This window comes from Sander vitreus, chromosome 1, assembly GCF_031162955.1.
Source record: "Sander vitreus isolate 19-12246 chromosome 1, sanVit1, whole genome shotgun sequence".
Lineage (NCBI taxonomy): Eukaryota > Metazoa > Chordata > Actinopteri > Perciformes > Percidae > Sander > Sander vitreus.
The window spans coordinates 28,353,445-28,378,530 of record NC_135855.1 but is presented as its reverse complement, the minus strand read 5'-3'; the positions used below and the strand labels follow the sequence as shown (position 1 = coordinate 28,378,530).

General features: G+C 41.9%; 1 protein-coding gene across 1 annotated transcript in view; it reads left to right on the top strand.

The window, feature by feature from the left end:
* ush2a (Usher syndrome 2A (autosomal recessive, mild)) overlaps positions 1-25,086 on the top strand; it is a 232,310-nt gene that overhangs the window by 39,458 nt on the left and 167,766 nt on the right. The window contains 8 exon segments of the mRNA XM_078251541.1: positions 1,558-1,779; positions 4,171-4,264; positions 11,256-11,451; positions 15,237-15,367; positions 15,497-15,704; positions 18,998-19,281; positions 19,831-20,056; positions 20,352-20,489. Coding sequence (XP_078107667.1) covers positions 1,558-1,779; positions 4,171-4,264; positions 11,256-11,451; positions 15,237-15,367; positions 15,497-15,704; positions 18,998-19,281; positions 19,831-20,056; positions 20,352-20,489 — 1,499 coding nt within the window.

Sequence of the window (25,086 nt, the reverse complement as noted above, 5' to 3'; positions counted from 1 at the left end):
GAGCCAGGGACCCCTTAGCTGAAAGAGAGGCCCAGTAGTGACCCCCTACTACATATACTGTATACAATAGAGTTGCATATTGAACTGGGCCAAATGGATGAAAATAAATGGATATTATTTATACAAAAAAAAAAAAATGTTAAACATACATGTGGAATGCTTTCCACATGTATGTTTAACGTTGTAAAGTAAATCCTTAAACTTAATAGTGCGCATTTGTACTCGGAAGTCGGATTTTCCGAGGTCAAAGTCAGAAACACTCCCCCTGACCTCGGAATTCCGAACTCGGAACTCGGACAACCTCGTAGTAACCCGAGTTCAAAATCCAGCATGGCTGCCCCCTGCATCAACAGTTGTGAAATCTGTAATAACATACAGTTATTAGCACTTCTGTCTTATTTGTGTCTCACTAAATCAATCGTACACACAGTGTTGTCCATTTTCTATCTGTGCACATGTTGTTACACTGTTTGTATGCACAAAACAGCGTAATGCATTGTTTACAACTGGTATTTCTAACAATGGCTAACCTGGCTAGAGCTATCCCCACAATGAAAAATCTGACTTGTAATTGGAACGCATTCAACTCGGGTGTGACGTCATTCCCAGCTTTGGCTTCCAAGTTCCGCGGTAAGTGGAACGCACTATAACTGTATGGCTGCCATAGTGGATACCTTACCTATAGTAAGCTTATCTTCCAAGTAGCCATTTTGTCAAATCTATCTAGCTAGATAATGACCAGTCCATTGCACATTGCCAACAGTTTGTCCTCAGAATCATCCAGTTGCATCAGAAAATGAAAATAAAGAAATTACAGTAGTTGCAGCAGTTTGTTTGGTGTTTTGAATGGCAGAGTTTCCCTAGGAAGTTGGTTAGTGGAGGTGGTAAGTGCCTGAGTAAGTGGCCTGAATAATTGCGTGCGGTGTATGTGTGATTTCATTTGCCATCAGGTGTGTTTCAAGCAAGTTTTATCACCTTATCTATCAATGCATAAGCAATCCAAAGTCAAACAGAAACACTAAACTCAGACAAACAGGACGCAGCGCCAAAATATACTTATGTGGACACACGCATACACACACATAGCTTATGTTTGCAACAATATGCGTGACAGTGTGTACTCTATGTTTATTGTATGCCAAAAGCCAGACCAACACACACACACACACACACACACACACACACACACACACACACACACGCACATGAGAGGTGGCCTGAATAAGTATTTCATGAAGACAAGAAGAGGGAAGCTGCTGCGGGGAAAGGAAGAAAGAAAGTAAATAAGAAGCCTTCAGAGGTCAAGACAACATGAAAGTAGTTTTTGTCTTTGCCAAGACACTTGTATTGTGTGTTCGGCTGTTTTGTACCGGACTTTTGAGGCCATCACCAATATGTATATTTGGGAGTTTAAAAAATCTGGTATAGGTATATCAGTTCATAGTAATTGTTTTACATAAATATACAACGTTGTTTGGTTTGTTGTTGTGTGGCCCAGACTTTTACTGTACCTAGACTCAATTTGTTTAATGTGTGTTTATGTTTCCTATGTTCCAGCGATGTTCCCTTCTCAGGAGGTAACATCATATTCAGCCTGCTGACCCCAGAGCCAAACCTGAGGCCAGGCTATAACGACTTCTACAACACTCCTGCCCTGCAGAAGATGGTACATGCCACCCAGGTCAGGATACACCTGAGTGGACAATCCCACTCCAGAGCAGCCAGGGTGAACCAGCGTCACAGATACTATTCCATCAATGAGATCACCATCAGTGGCAGGTGAAGAGTTACAAATATTCATCCAGAGATCCCACTCTAAGTATCTCATCAGTTTCTGAAATTTGTTGATGGTGTTTGAATTGCCATCATGACATCTGAATATGTAATATCTGTGGTATGTCTTGAAAAACTTGAATTGCATACCAAGAAGTTAGACATTTTTATTGTACCTCAAAAAAGCTAAACATAGCTTTTATATCTTAAAATGTACATATGTCTGTAAGTGTTTACAATTTCACTAATGTAGAGGAACCACCATATGTAGCATAATTCTGATTTTGTTAACAGTCACTCCTGTCACTTGTCAAAATTGTGTATTAGATAAAGTGGCGTAATTGGTTGAAAGAAACACCTGAAGATCTTTTCAGTCTTGATTTGTTAAAAATGTGTGAGCACAGTTCAACATCTAGAACAATATTTTGAAACTGACTGAGTATCAGCAGAGCTTTCTGAGAGTAATTGTGAACACATCTCTTCATTAGACTGACAGAGTGACTGTTTTTTATGACTGTAGTAATTATAGGATTATGCAGGAGGCAATCATCTCTAACTCTCCCCCCCTCCTCTAAGCTGTTTTAATTAGTAGCTTGTTACAGTGAAGTAGGAGAAACAGAGATTTAGAGCTGCTGATATCTCAACTGTGCATTCTTCATCCCTCCCCGTCTCCCTGCTCTCTTTCATTCTTGTTCCATCTCTCTATCTCTTCTCTCTTCATTCTTTATAGAGCATGTAAATAGATGTGTTGGCAGTGAGAGTACACTCATAACCTGAGTATGTGTCTTTGTGCATGTCTGCACTCATGAGTATCATTTGTCCTACGTGTTAGAACAAAGTCCCTCTTACATTACATTGCTGCATGATATTGTGGCACAGAAATGCCATTCATAAAATTATTTTTCATTAAACGTTCTAATAAATATAGCAAGTAGTTTTTATTGCCCAGCCATTATTCAAATTTTAAAGATAAACTGATAACGTAAGCACAATGTTTTCATAATGATTCCTTAACCTTTTTTTTGTGACAACAATATGTACTGCTGAGCGACAAACCTAAAACATATCTTTTGCATTTTTGTACTGAACTTCTTGTTAGTTATTAGCCGACATACAGTACATGCCAATATATCTACAATAAGCTAATATCGGCCCGGCCAGTTTATTGATCTGCTGCTAGTAGTTTTTACTTATTTACTCTGACTGGAAATGCAGGGTCAGTCTATTCGGGCATTAGTCTTCATACTGTATGTGCAATGTTAGTACATTGTTCTCATAATGATAAAAATAATATTCCATTATTGGTGTGGCATATCCAAGCTAGAAGGCTATTGTATATGATATATTCACCAACAGGGCCTATGTATGTATAAGATATAATAAGAAGAACATTTAGATATTTGAACGCAATCATTTAATCAAAATATAAATACCACAAATTCAGAACTGAGTATCCATAGTCAAAGAAGAACTGCATTCCTCCTCCTCATCAGCTGAATTCTAGCACAAATAAGAAATACTGCACAAAAAAAACCTTTTAATTTGATTAGAAATAGAGAAAATCTTTACTGCTTAAATGCTTCAGATTTGATTAATCTAGTCAGCTTGTAACAGAAAGTGATATAACGAGAACAAGAGGTGAAAGGATACAGAGGGAAGAATGAAAGGGAAAAAGTAACTGAATACCTGAATGAATAATTAAATGACTATCGTGTGTGTGTGTGTGTACAGCAGTGGACCTCGGCATTGTTACACATTCACCATCAGTCAACGACCCAACAGGGGACATTATGGAGTTCCACTTTTCAAGAGCCTTTGGTGATTTTTTTAGTGTGAATGGCTTGCCGCCCCAGGCTGGCTTTCAGACTATAAGGGGGCTATTTGGCAGGATACAGTACATACTGAAGATACCAAGCTTCAAACTGTATTAAAATGAATGGCTACCAAGAAGGTAGGAGAATAAAAAGTATTTTAAAATAGAAAATAAATAATCAGGATGAAGTTAGAAATAAAAGGGTCAGCAGTAAGATAATTTCTTTTTGTTTAATCACTATAGTCCACTGTTGACAATATGGGAATGTGTGTGTGTGCGTGAGAGAGAGACAGGCGTGTTACGTTGCTCTGATAATTCTGAGGATAGCATTCATAAATGTTCAATGGGAACTTCTTAATGGCGCTACTGCCACTCCATGGACGAGGGATGGAGGAGGTGGCAACAGAAACTTTGAAGGAGGGAGAGCTTTTGTCATGTTGTTTGATGCTTACCTTTTTGTTGTTACATTTGTTTTTTCATTGTAATCAGAAATTGTATATTTTAATTAGCAAATTTGTACAATGCAATTTTGAGGTTCTGCCAGTGTGTTTATCTTTCTCTCCTTTTCTCTGTCATCTGGCCAGATGTGAGTGTCACGGCCATGCAGACCACTGTGATACCAGTGTGACGCCCTACCGCTGTCTGTGCCTGCCTGAGAGCCACACAGAGGGAAACAATGTGAGTAACAAACGTGATCACAAATACGTATATATGTAGCATGTGTTGTAAGGTAAGAGGGCCATATTACACCTATTTAAACACAAATGAATTACAATGGTTTGGTCTATCAATGTCAGTATTAGATCCATATATTCCTACACACACACACACACTAGTTTTATTCCTCGGTGTTATTTCTTGATTGCTGAGAAATTGATTAACATTAGAAATGCCGCATCTGTATGGTTTTGTTGGTGCTGATCGGCCATTTACATGTCATCAGTCTCAGTCTAACATCTTGTAATTTAAAGTTTTAAAGTTTTGAACCACAACGTTACATTGTGGGAGCTATGGTACTTTTAGTTTTAAGTGGCATTAACTGCTTTTTGGACACATACTGTATACCCGCAGTGCCAGGCCGTTCTACTTTGAACCTGACGTTTTGGTTAATGGACAGCTATCCATGCCGTCAGATTGCTAAATCAGGCAATACACTGTATGCTGTTAAAGTTGTAAATAACTGACAGCTGGCATCAGCCTTGTTGGTGCAGGACTGTAAAGGTTGTTTGATTTATGATAACTGAATTATGTGGTGTCTCAGACATTTTCAATTAGATTTACAGTAGGTCACTTCTCTGATCTAAAACTCTAATCTAGTCCAATAGTCTTCACTTGCTTTTACATTGCATTACTTTGTGGGTAATGAGAGATCTGAGCTGTCTGAAAAAATGAGATGTGGTTTGTTTTTGTGTTCACAAAATGATACAATTGTAGAGAGAAAAAAAGCCTTGAATTGAGCCTTGATGTTTCTGCAAATTAGTGGAATCCTATGTCATCCAGCTAAGTGCGTTATAGTTTAAAGTCAGGCTAAAATATCATGATTGGGTCAATTATTTTGGAGTCAAAAGCATCTTTCACAGTTGATTGTGTTTGTTTCTCACTGTTACCTCTTTAATCTTCTGGCACCCCCAGTCAAACCAAAGGTATGATCCCATAGCTAGCATTCACCCACTGGTATGCTACAGGATGTTAGCATGCAATTTGATTTCAGTCTAGTTTGATGTTAACCTCCACCTCAGGACCAGGCCTTTGCTTGCAACAAAGCTAATACAACTTGCCAGTTAATAGTAGGCATCGTTCCAAAAACAGCCTTTAGTCGTTCAGCAGTGAAAAGTTCAGAATGACTGCTCCACCTCAATGTAGCACAGGACAGCCTGCATTATTCACTACTTATGTATCATTTATACACCCATGTCTTGTGTATTAGTGTCTGTCTGTGTGTGTGTGTGTGTGTGTGTGTGTGTGTGTGTGTGTGTGTGTGTGTGTGTGTTTCATGCAGAGGTGACAAAGGACATCAGAGGAGAAGTACAGCTGTCAACCAGCAGCTGTTCAATTGCTTATTTTGCCTATTCTGAAATAACAAACACCCTCCTACGCACACACTTGCATTTAATAGTGTTTGTCTTATATGAACTCCAGAATAAAATAAAATTTGTCATAGAAGGTGCTTACACACACACACACACGCACGCACGCACGCACACACACACACACACACACACACACACACACACACACACACAATATAATTGAACATGGTTTATGCCATCTTCCACACTAATATAGAAAATAATTATCTCCATTTCCATTTTTATACACCACTTTTCGGTTTCCTCTCTTTATGTCCCTGTACCACCTAAATCCACTTCTCTTTGTCGATCGCTCTCTCTCTTACTCTGTCTTTCTCTCTCGGGTCTTAGTTTAAATAATGTCTCAAATCGACTAGAACAATGACATTCCCTCAGCATGCATCTCTAATCAGCTCTCTTTCTCTCTCTGTTTGTTTTTCGCTTCATTTCACTTAGCCGTTTTCTCTACTTCCCCTCACTCTTTATTGCCTCGTTTTCTAAGTATTTAATTCATGCCTATTTGACTCTGTTTCTCATGTTTCATCCCTCTCTTCCCCCCTTTTTGTTCTTTCTGGCTCATGTCTTTCCGTCCTCCCGATCTGTTTCTTTTATTCTCACTTGTACAGTGGTTCTTCTGTGTTAGAGAGATACAATGAAAATCACCAATGTGGATATATTTGTGTGTGGTTGTGTGTAATTTTTAAATCTACTAGAGCTACACATCTGTGAAAGACAGTGCGTAAAGGAATGTGTGCAATACGTGTATGTGTCTATCCAGATTCCTTTGTGTGTGATTATCTGTGTGTGTGTGTGCATGTGTGTGCCTTGGTGCAGTTTTCTCCCAAACCTGTCCATGTCATCTTTCTGAGTGAATATTCAGAACCTTTCTTCTGACTCTGTAATATTGGAGCATAAAAGGCTGTGGGGAATATTAGCGTTTAATATTGCATCAGTTCTGTTGACTTGGATCGGCCTAGCACCATGACGGATGTTGTACTAATCTGCAGAATTTCCACAGTGACATTAAAGTGACAGAAATGCTCAGACATGTGTCAAGATGATCAACGGGGGCCTTGGAAGACACACACTTAAACTCTCTCTCACACATTTTAACACACGTGCACACAAACGCACACGCACTCTCCCACTTTCTCACTCATTCTTTTGATTCTTTCTTATGTGCACTCTGTGTCAGAGTTGATCTCTCATTCTGTCACTCTGTCTCTGTACGTCTCTCCACAGCTGATGGATTCAGTCATGTCTGAAAGCTATATCATAAATTGTATTGTACATCACGTCATACGCTCTATTTTCTGTCATTTGATGGTTCAGAATAGTTGCCCGATATTGGTGATATACAGTAGAAGTAAAAAATATATCATCTTGGTAAAATGCAAAAGCAATCCACACTACCTTTCTGTAAGCCAGCTTGTGTGTTTCTTGGTCCACACCTTAAGGCATTAGGGTTAGTTACATCAGGCTGTGTGCAGCTGGAGGCTGATTTGACACTGGACGTGACATCATCCAACATTGTGTGAATGTTAGTGTGTTTGTGTGCGCATATGTTTATGCGAGTTGTCACAAGATTTTTTTTTTGGTGTTTATATATTGTAGATACATTGTGAAATGGACACTGTGTGTGCGTTTCTGTGTTTCCATCTGTGTGTGTGTGTCATAGATATTGATGGCTAGTGACGTTAAGTAGCCTTCTCCAGGATCTCTGTTGCTAAAGTTTGCCTCAGCAGCAGATTTTCACCTACGCTGGGGTTAACCGGGTTAACTTCAGATAAACACAACAGGCATGTACACACAAACATGCTCTCAAGCACACACGCCAGTGGCACGACCTTTCCAGTGAGAGCGTGAAATTGGTCATGGCATTTAGGATAAGATGAGTTGCCCCAGCAGATTAACACACGCACGCACGCACGCATGCACGCATGCACGCATGCATGGACACATACAGATGCTTGTGACAGGCCATCTGAATGTCCACATATCCATTAGAGAAGGCTCCTCACTCAGCAGGTTTTGTCGAAACATTCAGAGTGAAAATAAGATGTTATCCTTTACTCTGCAGTACACCACACAGAAACACAGGTTCATTTTTTTATGCATTGAACTAGACTTGCAAAGAGATATTTAGTAGGCTGTGTACAAGGAATAGAACAACTTTGTAATTTTATAAATAAACAAGTAACCACATAACTTGCATTCTATGCTGCTTACATCTACTGAATAATTTCCTTAATGACATCTTGCCTGCCACCATTTGTGGTTTTATTCTGACTGAAGCCTAGTCTAAAGTGTTGTATAGAACAGAATACAGAAAACTTGTCAGTCTGTAGCATCTGACGTGTTTTAATCTGCTGCATTGCAATTTTTCATGAGGTGTTTGTGTGTGAAACAAATATTTAAGGAGTCAAAAGTCAGACTGTCGATTACAGTAAGTCCTGACCGAGGGGCCAAGTCATCAGCAGAACAAAGTGAATAACTCATGTTCTTCTTAGCTACAGAATAATGGTATAGAGGACTTGCCATTTGCAGAAGGACAAAAGCAAAAGAATTAAAACCATATACACTCAATCTACAGTATAGTATGCGCTGTCCTTTTTTTTGCTGCTGGTACTGTGTGCAGATGATGGAGTGCCATCAAAACCTTTTGTGTGAAGAAGAGAATGAACGTGTGCAGTTTTCTTTTAACTCCCAAACACCAGTCCCTCGACTAATTAGCAGGCTGGGAGAGAGGGAAGGTAACGCAATGTTGAATGAAAAGAAAAGAGAAGGAAGAAAAAAATCCTCTCCCTTTCATTTGGTATGGTAATATTTCCTACTCACATACTCACCATGGCTATGAGAACAAGCAGTTGGGGGACAGGGGGAAGCAAGTGAGGAAGGGGAGAGGTGGGAAGCCCAGAGAGATGTACAGAGTGATTTGTTTTTCAGGAGGAGAGGAGATAGAAGAGGAAGGAAGGGTGGGAAGAATGAGGAGGCGCAGAGGAGACGAAAGATGAATGAAAAGGGAGGGAGATATGGGAGAGAAGAACTCGCTCCATCTCGCTCTTCAACTCATCCCCAGTGGATGAGACTAAGAGTGAGATGTAGTGAGAGCTTTCTGTTCGAAGTGCAGAAAGAAAAGTACCTTTTGAAATGTGAAACGTTTTGGGGCACAGAGCCGCAGACAGACATACAGGCACCAACAAAGACAGATGGGCAGAAAAGGGAAAAGCGGCATGGACAAACAGAGAGGCGGGAAGTTACTGTCGGTATGACATTAGATAGATTTAACAGACGGACGAGCAAGAGACAGACAGAACAAACAGTAACATGCAAACATCCCAGCACTTCTGTGCAATTACATGTCCCAAGACACACTCTGTGTGTGTGTGTGTGTGTGTGTGTGTGTGTGTGTGTGTGTGTGCTTGTTTCTTTTTGTCTTGTGTGTGTCTGTGTGTGAATGTGTGTGCGTGCGCATACATCATGTCTCCAGAGAATGTCCTGCTGCTTCATTAGTTCCTGTTCATAATCGCCCACCAGGGAACAGCACTCTGGATTCACACACACAAACGCACACACACACACACACAAATATACAGATATGCAAACCCTTTAGATCTTGTCCATTCGCTGGAGAGGAGGTGTATTTGTCTTCTTAATTTTGCAAATGAGGAGTCCACCTTTCCCTACCGTTTTCAAAATGTTCTTGGTTAATTGAATTACGTTTGGCCACCGCCGCAATATAATTCAGAGATAGTGTCAAATTAAAAGGATGGGACTCAGCTATTTAGAATCAGAAACATTCTGATTAAATGACATGGCAAATACCCTTACATGTATTAATTGTAATGTGGTGTGCACATGAATGTTGTTGAATAAGTTATATCTATAAAAAATATAGTCACTCTGTGACATGTTTTCTATCCAAATTTAGTTTTTTTTAAATTCATACCAATACAAAACTGAGAATACAAGACTTACAAGAGGTTGAAGATAACTTGTGGAGTTTTAATTACCACTAGTAGCACTATGGAGCGATGTTTGATGAGTGGGTCCTCGCTTTGTTTGTGTAGAGGACGCACATGCACACCGGCGCCGTGATACACATTCCGGCTCTGGCAAAGCAAGGAAAGGCAGTGAAGAAGATGACTGCAAACTTGCAAATGCATTATGATGCATTAAATACATTCAAAACATGTGTTGGACAAATACACAAAATGTATTTGGTGAGAAAATATAAACATAACTCCACAGGGCATCTTTAACAGCAGAACATGTGATAACTGTTGCATACGATTTTGTTTGTATATGTTTCGTCCTGAGACTTCGTCGTGTTGTAGCTGCAGTACACATGGGGCCTTTTGTCTTCTTCACATGCTAACATTAATTTTATTTTTGATCTCTTTCTTTGTCTTCTTCTTTTTCCGCCCCACATCTCTTGCTCACACACTTGGGGATTGTTTTCTCTGTCTGTTTTTTGTCTCTCTGTCCCTTCAGTCTTAATCTTTAAAACACAAAGGGAATTGTTCTTCCTCATTTCTGCTAACATCAGTTTCCTGCATTTTCCCCTACCTCCTCCTCCTTTTCTCTTGTATACAAAATAGGAGCCTTTCCCCCTATTTCTATCTACATTCTACCCCTCCCCCCTCTCACCCCTCCTCTGTCTGTCATACATAATGGGCCCAGTGCAGGTCTACATGTGTCACACATGGGAGGAACTCCTGTGTTTTTTAATACATTTTTAATCCCGCCATTTGATGCCCCCCTTGTCCACCATAATTTGTACTGACTGCTGAACAAAATCAAAGAGCTTTTACTTGCTGCTTCTCGCCTCTGCTGCTGTCTGCTACAGAAAAATGCATTTTTTATGTTACTTTTTTCCCTTCCTCCTCCCCAGCACACACCTTGGTATGTTTATTTTGACATGAAAGTGGGCCTGTGTGAGAGCCTTGGCTGTTGCAAGTCACTCCTCATTAGAGGTCTGATTTCCCTATGCTGTGTGTGTGTGTGTGTGTGTGTGTGTGTGTGTGTGTGTGTGTGCGTGCGTGTGCGTGTGCGTGCGTGTATACCGGCTCTTTCTATTTAGTTATCTGTATTCTTCTCTCTCTTTAGATTTAGGTTTACACGGGCCACTGGTTTTTTGTCTTTATATTTCCCCCTCTCTCTCATTCTGTGTCTATCTCATTCTCTGTCTTTGTTCCATAAAAGCAAGCATTTTACTTGTCATGGGACCATTTTTCTATGCACACAGTTATTTTCAGCAAATGTACAGTTTATGACATCTTTTTATATACCTTTGCATAATACAAATGGTTGTTTACATTCCTAATCTCTTGTCAAAGGATGTTTTTGTTTTTACCACCATGGCTATGAGAACATATAACACATTCATTTGAATTTATATGATGTGTGTGTATATATGTAAACTTGCATCCATGATTGCATTCATTAGTTATAACTAGGTCTGATTACTTCAGAAACTCTCTCTGCGAGCTGTTTAGTAATTGAGTAAGCACTAATAACAATGATCCTAACAGTATGCTAGATTATAGTATAAATAAAGAAATGTATGTTTATATACAGTATGTGACTGTTTTCAACAGTGCCAGCGTTGTGCACCCCTCTACAATGACAAGCCATTCAGGTCAGGTGACCAGCTCCAACCTATGAACTGCCGGTCTTGTCAGTGTCACGGCCACGCCCTCTCCTGTCATTACGATGTCACAGCTGATGAGCAGCCAGATGAGAACTATCGAGGAGGAGGAGGCGTCTGTGACAACTGCATGCACAACACCACGGGTAGAGTTTTAGCAACATAAGTTAGCTAATTTTCTTTTCACATTTTATAAGAACTAAGTAAATGTCATTTAAAAAATGCCTTTTATGTCTCTTAATCAACCTTAATTTTAAAACACTTTGAAACAATTACAGACGAGATGTTAGGAGTGGGGAAAAAAATCGATACAGCATGGTATCGCAATATTTTCCGTAGCAATACTGTATCAATACACAGACGCCAAGTATCAATCTTTTATTATATGTGTTGGTCAGTTTGTCTGCTTGACAATCCCATTTTGCAGCAAAAAATTGAAGTGAGATGAACAAACAGAGAAATCTTATTTTTATTTATTTTTAGATAAAACTTTTTTTTTTCCTTTTGGGGACATAATTTGAAATTGGGAAAATTTGAAGTTGGAAAAAAGGTAAATTGGTAAATGTATCGCAGAATATTGCAATATGTTTAAAATTGCAATAATATCGTATCGTGACATAAGTATCGAGATGATATCGTATCGTAAGGCCTCTGGTGATTCCCACCCCTATGAGATGTCATAACTCTTTTAGATGTTACTTCTATCATTACAAGATGTTAAGTTGTGTCTTAATCACGTGTCAGTCACTTTTTCATGGTGCTGCGAAACCATTTTCTCAATGAGACAAATACAGTCCAAACCTGGACTTTGACATGGACATCTCTCTTGATCATCCCATGGGCCCACCACCTGTGGGAGGAACCGCTGGGGTCGGGTGCGCTGCCACATGGGTGGCAGTGAAGGTCAGGGGCCTCGACGGACCAGACCCGGGCGGCAGAGGCTGGCTCTGGGGACGTGGAATGTCACCTCTCTGTGGGGGAAGGAGCCAGAACTTGTGCGGGAGGTGGAGCGCTACCGGTTAGATCTGGTGGGGCTTACCTCTACGCACAGTCTTGGTTCTGGAACCATACTCCTGGATAGGGGTTGGACTCTTTTCTTCTCCGGAGTTGCCCAGGGTGTGAGGCGCCGGGCGGGTGTGGGGATACTCACAAGCCCCTGGCTGAGCGCCGCTACGTTGGAGTTTAACCCGGTGGACGAGAGGGTCGCCTCCCTACGCCTGCGGGTTGTGGGGGGGGGGAAAATCCTGACTGTTGTTTGTGCATATGCGCCAAACAAGAGTTCAGAGTATTCGGCCTTCTTGGAGGCCTTGAGTGGAGTCCTGCATGGGGCTCCAGTCGGGGACTCCATAGTTCTGCTGGGGGACTTCAACGCGCACGTGGGTAATGATGGAGACACATGGAGAGGCGTGATTGGGAGGAACGGCCTCCCTGATCTAAACCAGAGTGGTTGTTTGTTGTTGGACTTCTGTGCTAGTCATGGATTGTCTATAACGAACACCATGTTCGAACATAGGATGCTCATAAGTGTACTTGGTACCAGAGCACCCTAGGCCAAAGGTCAATGATCGATTTTATAATCGCTTTCATCTGATCTGAGGCCATATGTTTTGGACACTCGGGTGAAGAGAGGGGCGGAGCTGTCAACCAATCACCATCTGGTGGTGAGTTGGGTCAGGGGGTGGGGGAAGACTCTGACAGACCTGGTAAGCCCAAACGGGTAGTGCGGGTAAATTGGGAACGCTCTGGAGGAGGCCCCTGTCCGACAGACTTTCAACTCACACCTCCGGCGGAGCTTTTCGTGCATCCCTGTGGAGGCTGGGGGGCATTGAACCCGAGTGGACAATGTTCAAAGTTTCCATTGCTGAAGCTGCGGTGAGGAGCTGTGGTCTTAGGGTCTTAGGTGCCTCAAGGGGCGGTAACCCACGAACACCGTGGTGGACACCGGTGGTCAGGGAAGCCGTCCGACTGAAGAAGGAGTCTTTCCGGGATATGTTATCCCAGACAACTCCGGAGGCAGTTGCAGCAAGGGCGTCCGAAGGGCTCGAAGGGCTGCAGCCTCTGCCGTGAAAGAGGCAAAGCAGCGTGTGTGGGAGAAGTTCGAGAAGACATGGAGAAGGACTTTCGGTCGGCACCAAGGTACTTCTGGAAAACCGTTCGCCACCTCAGGAGGGGGGAAGGGGGAACCATCCAAGCTGTGTACAGTAAGGATGGGACGCTGTTGACCTCAACTGAGGAGGTAATAGGGCGGTGGAAGGAGCACTTTGAGGAACTCCTAAATCCGACTAATACGCCCTCTATGGTAGAGGCAGAGCTGGAGGATGAGGGGGGATTGGCATCAATTTCCCTGGTGGAGGTTGCTGAGGTAGTTAAACAACTCCACAGTGGCAAAGCCCCAGGAATTGATGAGATCCGTCCAGAAATGCTTAAAGCTCTGGGTGTGGAGGGGTTGTCTTGGTTGACACGCCTCTTCAACATTGCGTGGAAGTCTGGGACGGTGCCTAAGGAGTGGCAGACCGGGGTGGTGGTTCCCTTTTTAAAAAAGGGGGGACCAGAGGGTGTGTGCCAATTACAGGGGTATCACACTTCTCAGCCTCCCGGTAAAGTCTACTCCAAGGTGCTGGAAAGGAGGGTTCGGGTCGATAGTCGAATCTCAGGTTGAAGAGGAACAATGCGGATTCCGTCCCTGGTCGTGGAACAACGGACCAGATCTTTACTCTCGCAAGGATCCTGGAGGGAGCCTGGGAGTATGCCCAACCAGTCTACATGTGTTTTGTGGATCTGGAGAAGGCGTATGACCGGGTGCCCCGGGAGATACTGTGGGAGGTGCTGCGGGAGTACGGGGTGAGGGGGGTCCCTTCTCAGGGCCATCCACCTCTGTACGACCAAAGCGAGAGCTGTGTCCGGGTTCTCGGCAGTAAGTCGGACTCGCTTTCAGGTGAGAGTTGGCCTCCGCCAGGGCTGCGCTTTGTCACCAATCCTGTTTGTAGTATTTATGGACAGGATATCGAGGCGTAGTCGGGGTGGAGAGGGGTTGCAGTTCGGTGGGCTGGGGATCTCATCGCTGCTTTTTGCAGATGATGTGGTCCTGATGGCATCATCGGCCCTGTGACCTTCAGCACTCACTGGATCGGGTCACGCAGCCGAGTTTGAAGCGGCTGGGATGAGGATCAGCACCTCTAAATCGGAGGCCATGGTTCTCAGCAGGAAACCGATGGAGTGCCTTCTCCAGGTAGGGAATGAGTCCTTACCCCAAGTGAAGGAGTTCAAGTACCTTGGGGTCTTGTTCGCGAGTGAGGGGACAATGGAGCGGGAGATTGGTCAGAGAATCGGCACAGCAGGTGTGGTATTACATTCAATTTATCGCACCGTTGTGACGAAAAGAGAGCTGAGCCAGAAGGCAAAGCTCTCAATCTACCGTTTTTGTTCCTACCCTCACCTATGGTCATGAAGGCTGGGTCATGACCGAAAGAACAAGATCCAGGGTACAAGCGGCCGAAATGGGTTTCCTCAGGAGGGTAGCTGGCGTCTCCCTTAGAGATAGGGTGAGAAGCTCAGTTATCCGTGAGGAGCTCGGAGTAGAGCCGCTGCTCCTTTGTGTCGAAAGGAGCCAGTTGAGGTGGTTCGGGCATCTGGTAAGGAGGTGTTCCAGGCACGTCCAGCTGGGAGGAGGCCTCGGGGGAGACCCAGGACTAGGTGGAGGGATTATTTCTCTAACCTGGCCTGGGAACGCCTCAGGATCCCCCAGTCGGAGCTGGTTAATGTGGCCCGGGAAAGGGAAGTTTGGGGTCCCCTGCTGGAGCTGCTACCCCCGCGACCCGACCCCGGATAAGCGGATGAAGATGGATGGATGGATCTCTCTTGATCCCTGCATGGCTTCTACCTGTTCCTTTGACTTTCTTGCTCTCTGTCTCACCCGGTTTATGTCTCTCAGGTACGAACTGCGAGCTGTGTCTAAGTGGGTTTTTCAGGCTGAAGGAATCTGATCCCACTTCAGTTGATTTGTGTCAGCCTTGCAACTGTAACACTGCTGGAACAGTCAACAGCAGCATGGAGTGTGCCCAGGTACAAACGGCAAAATTGTTGATGACCAGTGAAACCCTTGCAATTTCAGTGTTGATGATTCAAGTCAGTTTAAAACCTCTCTACTCTTCCTTGCCTGTCCCTCTCTTCCTCTCTGTTTCTCACCTTCAGGTAGGAGGTCAGTGTCAATGTAAGGTTGCAGTAACAGGTCGTCAGTGTGCAGAGTGTCTGCCTGGTTGGTATGGTCTTAAAGCCTCAAATCCAAATGGCTGCACCCGCTGTAACTGCAGTGACATTGGCATCATTAGCACCTCAACAGAAGGAGTTCCCAGCTGTAACCAGGACACAGGACTGTGCCAGTGTAAACCCCATGTCACAGGTAAACAGACAAACATTAGATAAAACTATGTTTTTTTAGAGTTGTAATTTCTGAGATTTTTGTTTTGGGGTTTCATTTTGATGACATATTTGATGGGGAGGTTGCTAATGCTTTTGCACTGCATTTTTCAGAGACAATCATGTGTGTTAGAACTGCTTCTTGTTACATGCTGCTGAGAAACTTTTTGAGGACAGTGTAACACACATGGAAGTTCATGGCATCACCCTAACCCCCACTCATACAAGCCAGGCAACCTCATTGTGAGTGAGGGTATAATTAGGATAAGGAAAAGATAAAAGTAATTTAAGGGCAATATGATGAATCTCTTCAAACTTTGGTATGTTAGTAGAGCAGCGTGCCTCTCAACTCCAAAATGTCTGCTCCCTAAAATAGTTTCTCTTACAAAATGTCCCCAAGTACTTTGTTAATAACAGTTACTCTGTTTAATTGTCCAGTAATGGTGTCTAAATTAGTACATAGGCACAGCTGCTCGTTGGGGTGCACACAAAAACAAAAGTCGGTATACTGGGTGCACACAGCAAACCAGGCATGTGCATACACACAGGCGAAAACACACAACACATCCATAGCCAAAAGTGTTTTGCCAGCCAAAATAAACAGGCTTTTCTGCTGGGGGTGCTTCCAGCCGTTGTGCTTCTCTTTGTGATAAATGGTTTCACTCTCTCCCCTGTGTGTCTTTGAAGAGCAGGCTCGTATGAAATGCAAAACCGGCTAGCGCTCCTCAACTCAACGCATCATGGTTATTGCTAAGCCTCGCTATCAAGGGCCCATGGTTGTGTGTGTGAGTGCGGGCATGTGTATGTGAACTTGTAAATGTGTGTAAGAGTGTCTGTTCATGTGTATGTCAGAGGAAGTGCCTGGATGCAACCGTGTGTTTGTGTACTTGTCTTTGCTGTATGTAAAACTGTATGTTTTGTATGATTATAAGAGTTTATTTGCGTGCGTGCCTAAGTATGTCTGTCTGTGTGTTGTGTGTGTGTTGTGTGTGTGTGTGTGTGTGTGTCTGCACATACATGCCATCAAGGACTAAGCTGGTATTTAATTCTCTAATTCAATGCCAAGTTGATTAAAACAAACTGCTGCGGCCCCTTGTATTTTTCACACTCCTTCTTACAAGACCCACTTTCGTTTTTTTTTCTGTCCTTGTTTGTTTGGTTGCTCCCACAGGTATTCTTCAGAAATGAGATTTGATTATGGCAATTTATTACCGCCAAGCTGATACTTTGAGTAGAGCAACGGCAGGCACGCTTCAGAAGGACGGAATTGAAATGTGTGCACATAGACACAGATACACACATGCAGACACACACGCACATTCATAAAAGGTGCCAGAGTGCAGCGTGTACATATAATAGTGTTTGAAATGGTGATGCATGAGCCTGTTAACCAGCTGGCTACTGATAAAAGGGCTGGGCCATGTCCCGAAAAAAAACACACACACTCATATGCACGCTTGCACACATGTAAACCCCAACACAAAATTACCTCCTTTCTGTCCTGATCTTATATGTTCTAAAACAGTCTTTTCTCTAATGTTCTCACTTTGCTTTCCTTTTTATTGTCTTGTGACTTTTTTTCCTTACCTTTTCTCTTCTCTAATCTTCTCAGTTGTTTCTGTTACTGTGTTTGTTGGACCTAGTGTTTGAATATCCTTAACTTAACTTAAGACTACATTTAGCTGCGAAAATACGATTTGCAAATTCCAACTTCTTTAGCTCAATGTCTAAAATGTAAATAGAAAATATAATTACTTTTTATGATAGGTGTGGGATTCTTTATAAACTGTGTAGTTTTATTGGGAAAAGAAATCACAGAATACAATATATCACAGCATTGTTCGGGTTGTAAGCATCATTCTGTCAGCCTGCATATTTACAGTACCATCAGCACACTCAGACATGCACGCACACTTTAACGCACACACATGCACACAGATGTTTCTTCACTGCACTATTATGAAATATGATCTATGGAGAGAAATACATTCATATCTATAAAATCATTAAAGTGGGCAGGGGAAATGCCAAGTGTCTGCTGCACACTGAGTAGGATACACTCACACAGACAGACACACACTTTGTCATGTGCACTAACAGAACAGATATGCTATCATGTATGTATATGCACACATGCACACTTTCACCCACCCACATACGGACACATGCTCCCTCATAAACGGCTGTGGTGCCTGCGTTGCCCCCAGGCATCCATTTAGGGACAGATTGCCTGTCATGGAATACGTATGGCATATTCAAATAAGCCCTGCTCGCTCACACTGCATATCATCGTTTAACTAGCCTTACAGCCTGGCACTGCTGCTGTAGCCATAAAATCTCCCACAGTATCTATGATCAGTTTTGGTGTTTGTTATTATACATTAATTATAAACAGAACAAAATTAATTTAAGAAATAAGTTGCCTCAATGGCACAATGAATAAAATGCTGAGCTGACAGACCTACATTTAAGATAAATAAATACATAAAGAGCAATAACTGAAGTAAAACTGTTAATCTGTTCATTTCACACTCTTTACAGCATAGCTCCTGCCGGCATTAAAAATGTTGTGAGATGTTAAATCTTTAATGTAAGGAAGGCCTTAAATGTTCACACTTGTAAAAATAAAAAGCTGCATTTTTGCCCTCCAAAATGTCTTTGATTTTTGTTTTTTTGTTTTACAAAACAAAATCTTGTGAAAACTGTTAATAATAAATAATTCTAAAAGATAATTTGGCAACAAGCAGCAATTAATTGTTCATCTTTAAGTACTTTAAAGCACCACACCAGATGGTAATTCAGTATTATTTTTATGTTCCTCTATCCATCTTTCCATCTCTCCATCTCCTCTTTTTCTTCCCCTCCATCCTTTTCTTGTTGTACTTAATTTATTTATTTTCTTGCACAGTGGAATTAAGTGTTTGGCCTTAGGTGAGTGATCAATCATATGTAGAGGGCCTGGCCCTAATGATGGCAGTTTTATACACTCACCCACCATTTCTCTCGCTCCCTCTCACTTACTCACTCACTCACTCACTCACACACACACACACACACACACACACACACACACACACGCCTGCAAAAAGAGACAGGCTAAACGCTAGTTGGGGAACAAGCAAGCATCAATTCACTTTTTTTTTATTTCTATTTCCTTTCTTGTTCTCTCAGCAGGTCCCACTCTGTCCTTACCTCAACATTATTGTAAATGCCTCTCTCTCTCTCTCTCTCTCTCTCTCTCTCTCTCTCTCTCTCTCTCTCATGCTTTCTTTCCAGGTCTTTCTTGTGACCGCTGTGAGTTTGGTTATTGGAACCTCTCCCACCCTGACGGCTGTGTCCCGTGTGACTGTGACCCCCTGGGTTCCCTCAGCCTGTTCTGTGAGCCTGAGGGGGGACAGTGTGAGTGTAAACCTGGGGTGGGGGGGCAGCGCTGTGCCTCTTGTGGCAGGGGTTCATATGGTTTAAGACTGGAGGGATCCTGTGTCCGCTGCAACTGCTCACAAAAAGGGACAATACCTGGGACAGACTGTGATCCTCACACAGGACAGTGTGTGTGTAAGGCAAGTTACCACATATACATTTTCTTATGACTTTTTATTATTACGTACTATAATGTCAACCATAAGGGACTTGCCAAAATGTCTGTGTTAAACGATCAGCAAGTCATCTCATATTGGAAAAAGCAACACCGCCTCTCCCCTCCAGCTTGCACTGGCCCTGGTGGGCTCTGGCCAGTGAAGAAAATTCTGACAAAATATATGATGAGAATATAAGTGTGCATGGCTGAAGGTGAGCCACTTATAAGAGATTCTAAACATTTTACAAACAACAACTTTTAGCAACTGGAGTTAAAAAAAGTAGAAGCCACCTAGTTTAGTAGTTTGGTTTTGGTTTGTAAGCAGACAAAAGCAGGAAAAAATTATGTTGGTACGTACACTACAGGTGAAGTGGTCAGATTGAGCAGCACTACCTGGTAGAAACAATATTGTATCTCAATGGGACCTTTCTGGTTAAATAAAGGATACATGAATAATATACATTCATGTTACACTTCATTCATTTTGTACACTATACATTCTGTCCCTTCTTCCTCCTCCTTTCTTTTTTAGGAACATGTGGAAGGCCGTCGCTGTGACTCTTGTCGTCATGGTTACCACACCCTGGAGCAGCGAAACTCCCTGGGCTGTTTGCCGTGTGCATGTGACATCCATGGCACTGTGCCAGAGGGTGTATGTGATATGTGGACCGGACAGTGTCCATGCCGCGAAGGGGTGGAGGGAGCACAGTGTACCAACTGTGCCCACAACTACTACAACAGGAGTTTACTCCTCCAGAGTAAGCCAAAATCACATCAAACTTTAGTTCCTGTCTTTTAGTTGAGTCCAACACTGTTTACAAAGTTGTTCAGAAACTTGAACAAATTACTCTATAAAGTTTGACAATTACAGTCAATTGAGATACATCATAGTTACTGTTATTGAAATAAAAAGGATTGTTATGTAACTAATGTATTCTCTTTACCTCATCTAAGGACTTTTGTCGAGGACAAGCTTTAGTGTTGTTGTATAAGTAGCAACAGTTTGGGAGAAAAAGTCTAAATCTATTCTTATGTTGTTTTGTGTCCTATCAGAGGGATTGTCCCAGGGCTGTGTACCATGTATTTGTGACCTCAGAGGGACAGTCACGGGGTCAGTATGTGACAGCACCACAGGGCACTGTGTTTGTGTTCCTACACGCTATGGAAAGGATTGCAGTAGCTGTCGACCTGGTGAGTGTGTTTGGAATAATTAAATGGATGTACGGTATATAGAACAAAAAGGAATTTAAAGAGTGATTGGATAAATAAAATAAGTGGATAGTTAACTGCTCAAAGACTACCCAAAAATGGAAGAGATTCTGAGGAAAATGCTGAAGAACAATGGTAGGTACTACAAATCTTTAGGGTTAGGGTGTGTCTTGTGTGTGTGTGTTGGCGTGTGTGTTGGCATGTGTTTTCTGCCAGATTTCCACTTAGTGATTGTCCTGTTTGTGCCAGGTCTCAACAACAGCATCACTTCTTCTTACTCATCTCACTTTGATTTTTGTGTGTGCATTACCTCATGAATTTGTGTGTGTATTGATATGTGTGGTCAGTCTTATGGGACAAGAGGTAACAGATGTTGTTTTGTGTCAGTAATGGAGAAGGACTAACAGCATAGTCAGGTTTACTGTAAAACAAGTTGTGAATGAATGTACTGATGGACGGATCTTAAAAAGAGAGGACACAAGATAATCAGTATTATCTCACAAATACACCCACTTTTGTAAACTGCCAGTTCATGACATGGTACTGTATACCTGCCATTGCGAATTCCCTGTCAAGGTGGCTAAATATCTAATTTGTCTAATAGCTGCTATTAGCGTTGAGAAAAATAAACTGAATTGATTTATACTTTAGAACCTGGTGTGCTTAATGAAACCACCTCACACACACTTATTGGCTTTGTGTTAACTTTTATTACAAATAAATGGCAAACAACACTCCCTAATGCTTATTAGGAGGGACATAAAATGGTTGTCTCAGGATTGTACCAGTCTGCGTCCAAAGTCAGTCACTCATTTACTATTTGTTATATAAGGCATTTTATATAGATGGCTATAACGCTGTATAAACAGCTGTTGTCAGTTGTCAAAAAAGAGAACACATTAGACACTATTAAAATATCTAACATGTATGATGGCTTGTTTATAGTTTTCACAATGCATATGAGGTACTTTCAGCCCACTACATAGGATATCATTTATTTTTACTAGAGAATAGTATAGCAATTGTATAGAAAACACTACATGTACATGTACCAATAGTTAAACATAGTGATTAGCAAATAATTATGGATGCAGCCACATAGGAAAATTGTGACATTAAACATGTTTTGCAGACCACAACCTGGACAGAAGACAACTAATGTTTTGAGTTGTGATTTCATAAATCATCATGCGGATTCGATTTCAGAGTTGTAGAAAATAAAGGCAATATCCAAGGATGGAGGGAAAATACAAAGGAAGAAACTATGAAACAAAAATACACTGTAGGCAGTTTACAGTTTTTTACAACTGCTTATGCACGTTTCCAAAACTTTTTTCAAAACTCTACACACAATTCCCAAAACTGCACACACAAAATGAAAAATGCCTCATATCTCCTTCAAAATGAAACACTGCATTCCAAATGCCATAAGCACATCTCAAAATGAAGCATTTGCATCAAATGGCAAACACTTTTTTCATAATAGTACATTTTTGTATATACCATGTACACACTGTTGCTCTAAATCTAAAGCCCCTTTGTTTTAGGCTTATATCTACATTTCCATACAATGTTCTAGTAATCTGCTGAGAGGGATTGAAAAGTACACTGTAAACGTGATGTTGAAACAGAAAATATTTATTTGGCAAAACATTACTGTTGTATACAGTAGCACAGTGTTGTATACACTAGCACACAAGAAAACAACCAAAAGTCATAATTTTTTAAATAAATGTTTGTGTGTGTGTGTGTGTGTGTGTGTGTGTGTGTGTGTGTGTGTGTGTGTATGTTTGTGTGTCTGTGTGTGTGTGTGTCGGGGGGGTTGTATGAAGCAACATGCTACATTTGCTTTTATGAAAAGTGCAAAATAAAGTCTGATTGATTGATTGATAATGCTGAAAATTAGATAGTTGCATACCTGTTCTCATTTCTGAAGGTTTGAATTATGGATGTCACTGTAAAGCGACTCATGTTGGGCTGGACTTAATCCAGCTTCGCTCATGGTCAACCTGGGGTTGATCACATGATCAATAAGTGTGGCCCTGATCTCATACGAGATGGTTCCCCTTCCTTCTCTTCTTTGCTCTTGTCCTCTTCCAACTCGTCCTCTTCTTCCTCTTCCTCCTACTCGCCCTCTTTGAACTTGTCCTCGTTGTCGTCCCCCAACTGACATCATCTTAAAAGACATCCAAAACCTAAGGGGCTTTGTGTCCCTAACCTACGGTAGAATGTTGGATCTTTTGGCAAATAATGTGTTAAAATCCCAGGTCACATGGGAACAGGATCTGGATCACACCTTTAGGGATAGTGACTGGGAGGCAAATATGTGCAGAAGCCCAAAACTTCTCCTACAACAGCCGGCATAAACTCTTACAGCTTAATCTTATCCATCGTATTTATTACACACCAGAAAGACTTCATAGAATGAACAGTGCTTTCTCAGAAACCTGCCCTAGGTGCAAGACAGACACAGGCAACCTGATGCACATGTTTTGGAGCTGTACAAAACTAACACACTATTGGGGCTCCATTTTGGATATACTTAAAAAGGTCATAGGAGTCGAAATTCCTCATTCGCCAAGACTTGTTTTGTTAGGGGACACAACTGCTCTGCCAGCTGATAGGAGGAAAAATATGCGCTTCATCAAACTAGCCTTGATCGCTGGAAACAAGTGCATTGCTATCATGTGGAAAAGCGAACTTCCCCCTCCTGTCTCCTTATGGTTGAAGGAGGTTACCTCTTATATGGCCTCAGAAAAAATTATGTTTAATCTCAAAAAGAAACCTCATCTATTTATAAATTGCTGGAAGGACTTTAGGCAGTACCTTAATAATGCGCTCCAGCCTGCTGGGCTCTGGGCTCTTCGATTGGTGTTACAATAGGCAAGGAAGTAACTCACTTCACCCTGCTACTTTTGGTGCCTTAGCTCCCTGACTTTGCTGTGCTCGACTGGAATTCCTAGGGTCTCTTGCCTTGTATCAGCATTATCATTCTTACTAGTAATACTACTGTCATTACTTATAATTATTACTATTTGTTTGGGTGTTGAGTTATAATTCAATTCAATTCAATTACATTTTATTTATAGTGTCAAATCATAACAGGAATTATCTCAGGACACTTTACAGATAGAGTCGGTCTAGACCACACTCTATAATTTACAAGGACCCAACAATTCCAGTGATTCCCCCAAGAGCATGCATGAATGCATAAGTGCGACAGTGCCAAGGAAAAACTCCCTTTTAGGAAGAAACCTCGGACAGACTCAGGCTCTTGGTAGGCGGTGTCTGACGGTGCCGGTTGGGGGTGTGATGAACAATGGCAATAATAGTCACAATAAAGATATTGTAATAGTTATAATAGTTCATGGTGTCGTAGAGCACAGCAGGGCGTTACAGGGCGTGGCAGGGCGTTGGCCGGACATAGCAAGTCAAAGCCGGGCATTGCAGTGTGTAGCAGGGTGTAATCGTCGACAGATGCCACCATGCTGTTCTAGAGGTTTGTTTTAAGTGGGCGTTAAAGGATATATCCTGATCAAAAATAACTCCTAGATTTCTGACAGTAGTGCTGGAGGCCATGGCAATGCCATCAAGAGTAATTATATCTTGGGATAAAGATGTTCGGTGTTTAGGGCCCAGCACAATAACTTCAGTTTTGTTTGAGTTTAACATCATCCATGATTTGATATCTCTAATGCATACTTGAAGTTTGGCTAACTGACTGGTTTCGTCTGGCTTGATTGATAAATATAATTGGGTGTCATCCGCATAACAGTGAAAGTTAATTGAGTGTTTCCTAATAATATTGCCTAGAGGAAGCATATACAAGGAGAAAAGAATTGGTCCAAGCACTGAGCCTTGAGGAACGCCATGGTTAACTTTAGCGTACTTGGAGGATTTATCGTTGATATTGACAAATTGAGATCGATCAGAGAAATAGGACTTAAACCAGCTTAGTGTGGTTCCTTTAATGCCAACTAAATGTCCCAGTCTCTGTAAAAGGATGGTATGGTCAATAGTGTCGAATGCAGCACTAAGATCTAATAAGACAAGTATGGCGACAAGTCCTTAGTCAGCAGCAATTAGAAGGTCGTAATTTTCAGTGCCGTCTCTGTGCTATGATGCTTTCTAAATCCTGACTGAATGTCCTCAAATAGACTATTTCTACGTAAAAAGTCACATAACTGATTAGCGACTGCTTTCTCAAGGATCTTGGAGAGAAAGGGAAGGTTAGATATAGGTCTATAGTTGGCTAAGACCTCAGGATCGAGGGTGGGTTTTTTCAGAAGAGGTTTTATCACAGCTACTTTAAATGACTGCGGTACATAACCTGTTAATTAAGACATATTGATCATATCTAGTAACGAAGTGTTAACCACAGATAACGCTTCTTTAAGTAGCCTCGTTGGGATGAGGTCTAATAGACAGGTAGATGGCTTTGCTGAAGAGACCTTTAGCATTAATTGTTGAAGGTCTATCGGAAAAAAGCAGTCTAACTATGTCAGGTCCTGTCGTTCTTTCTAGCACTCCTGCATTCAAAGGTGAACCGATAGAAGTTAAGGGCAAAAGGTGATGAATT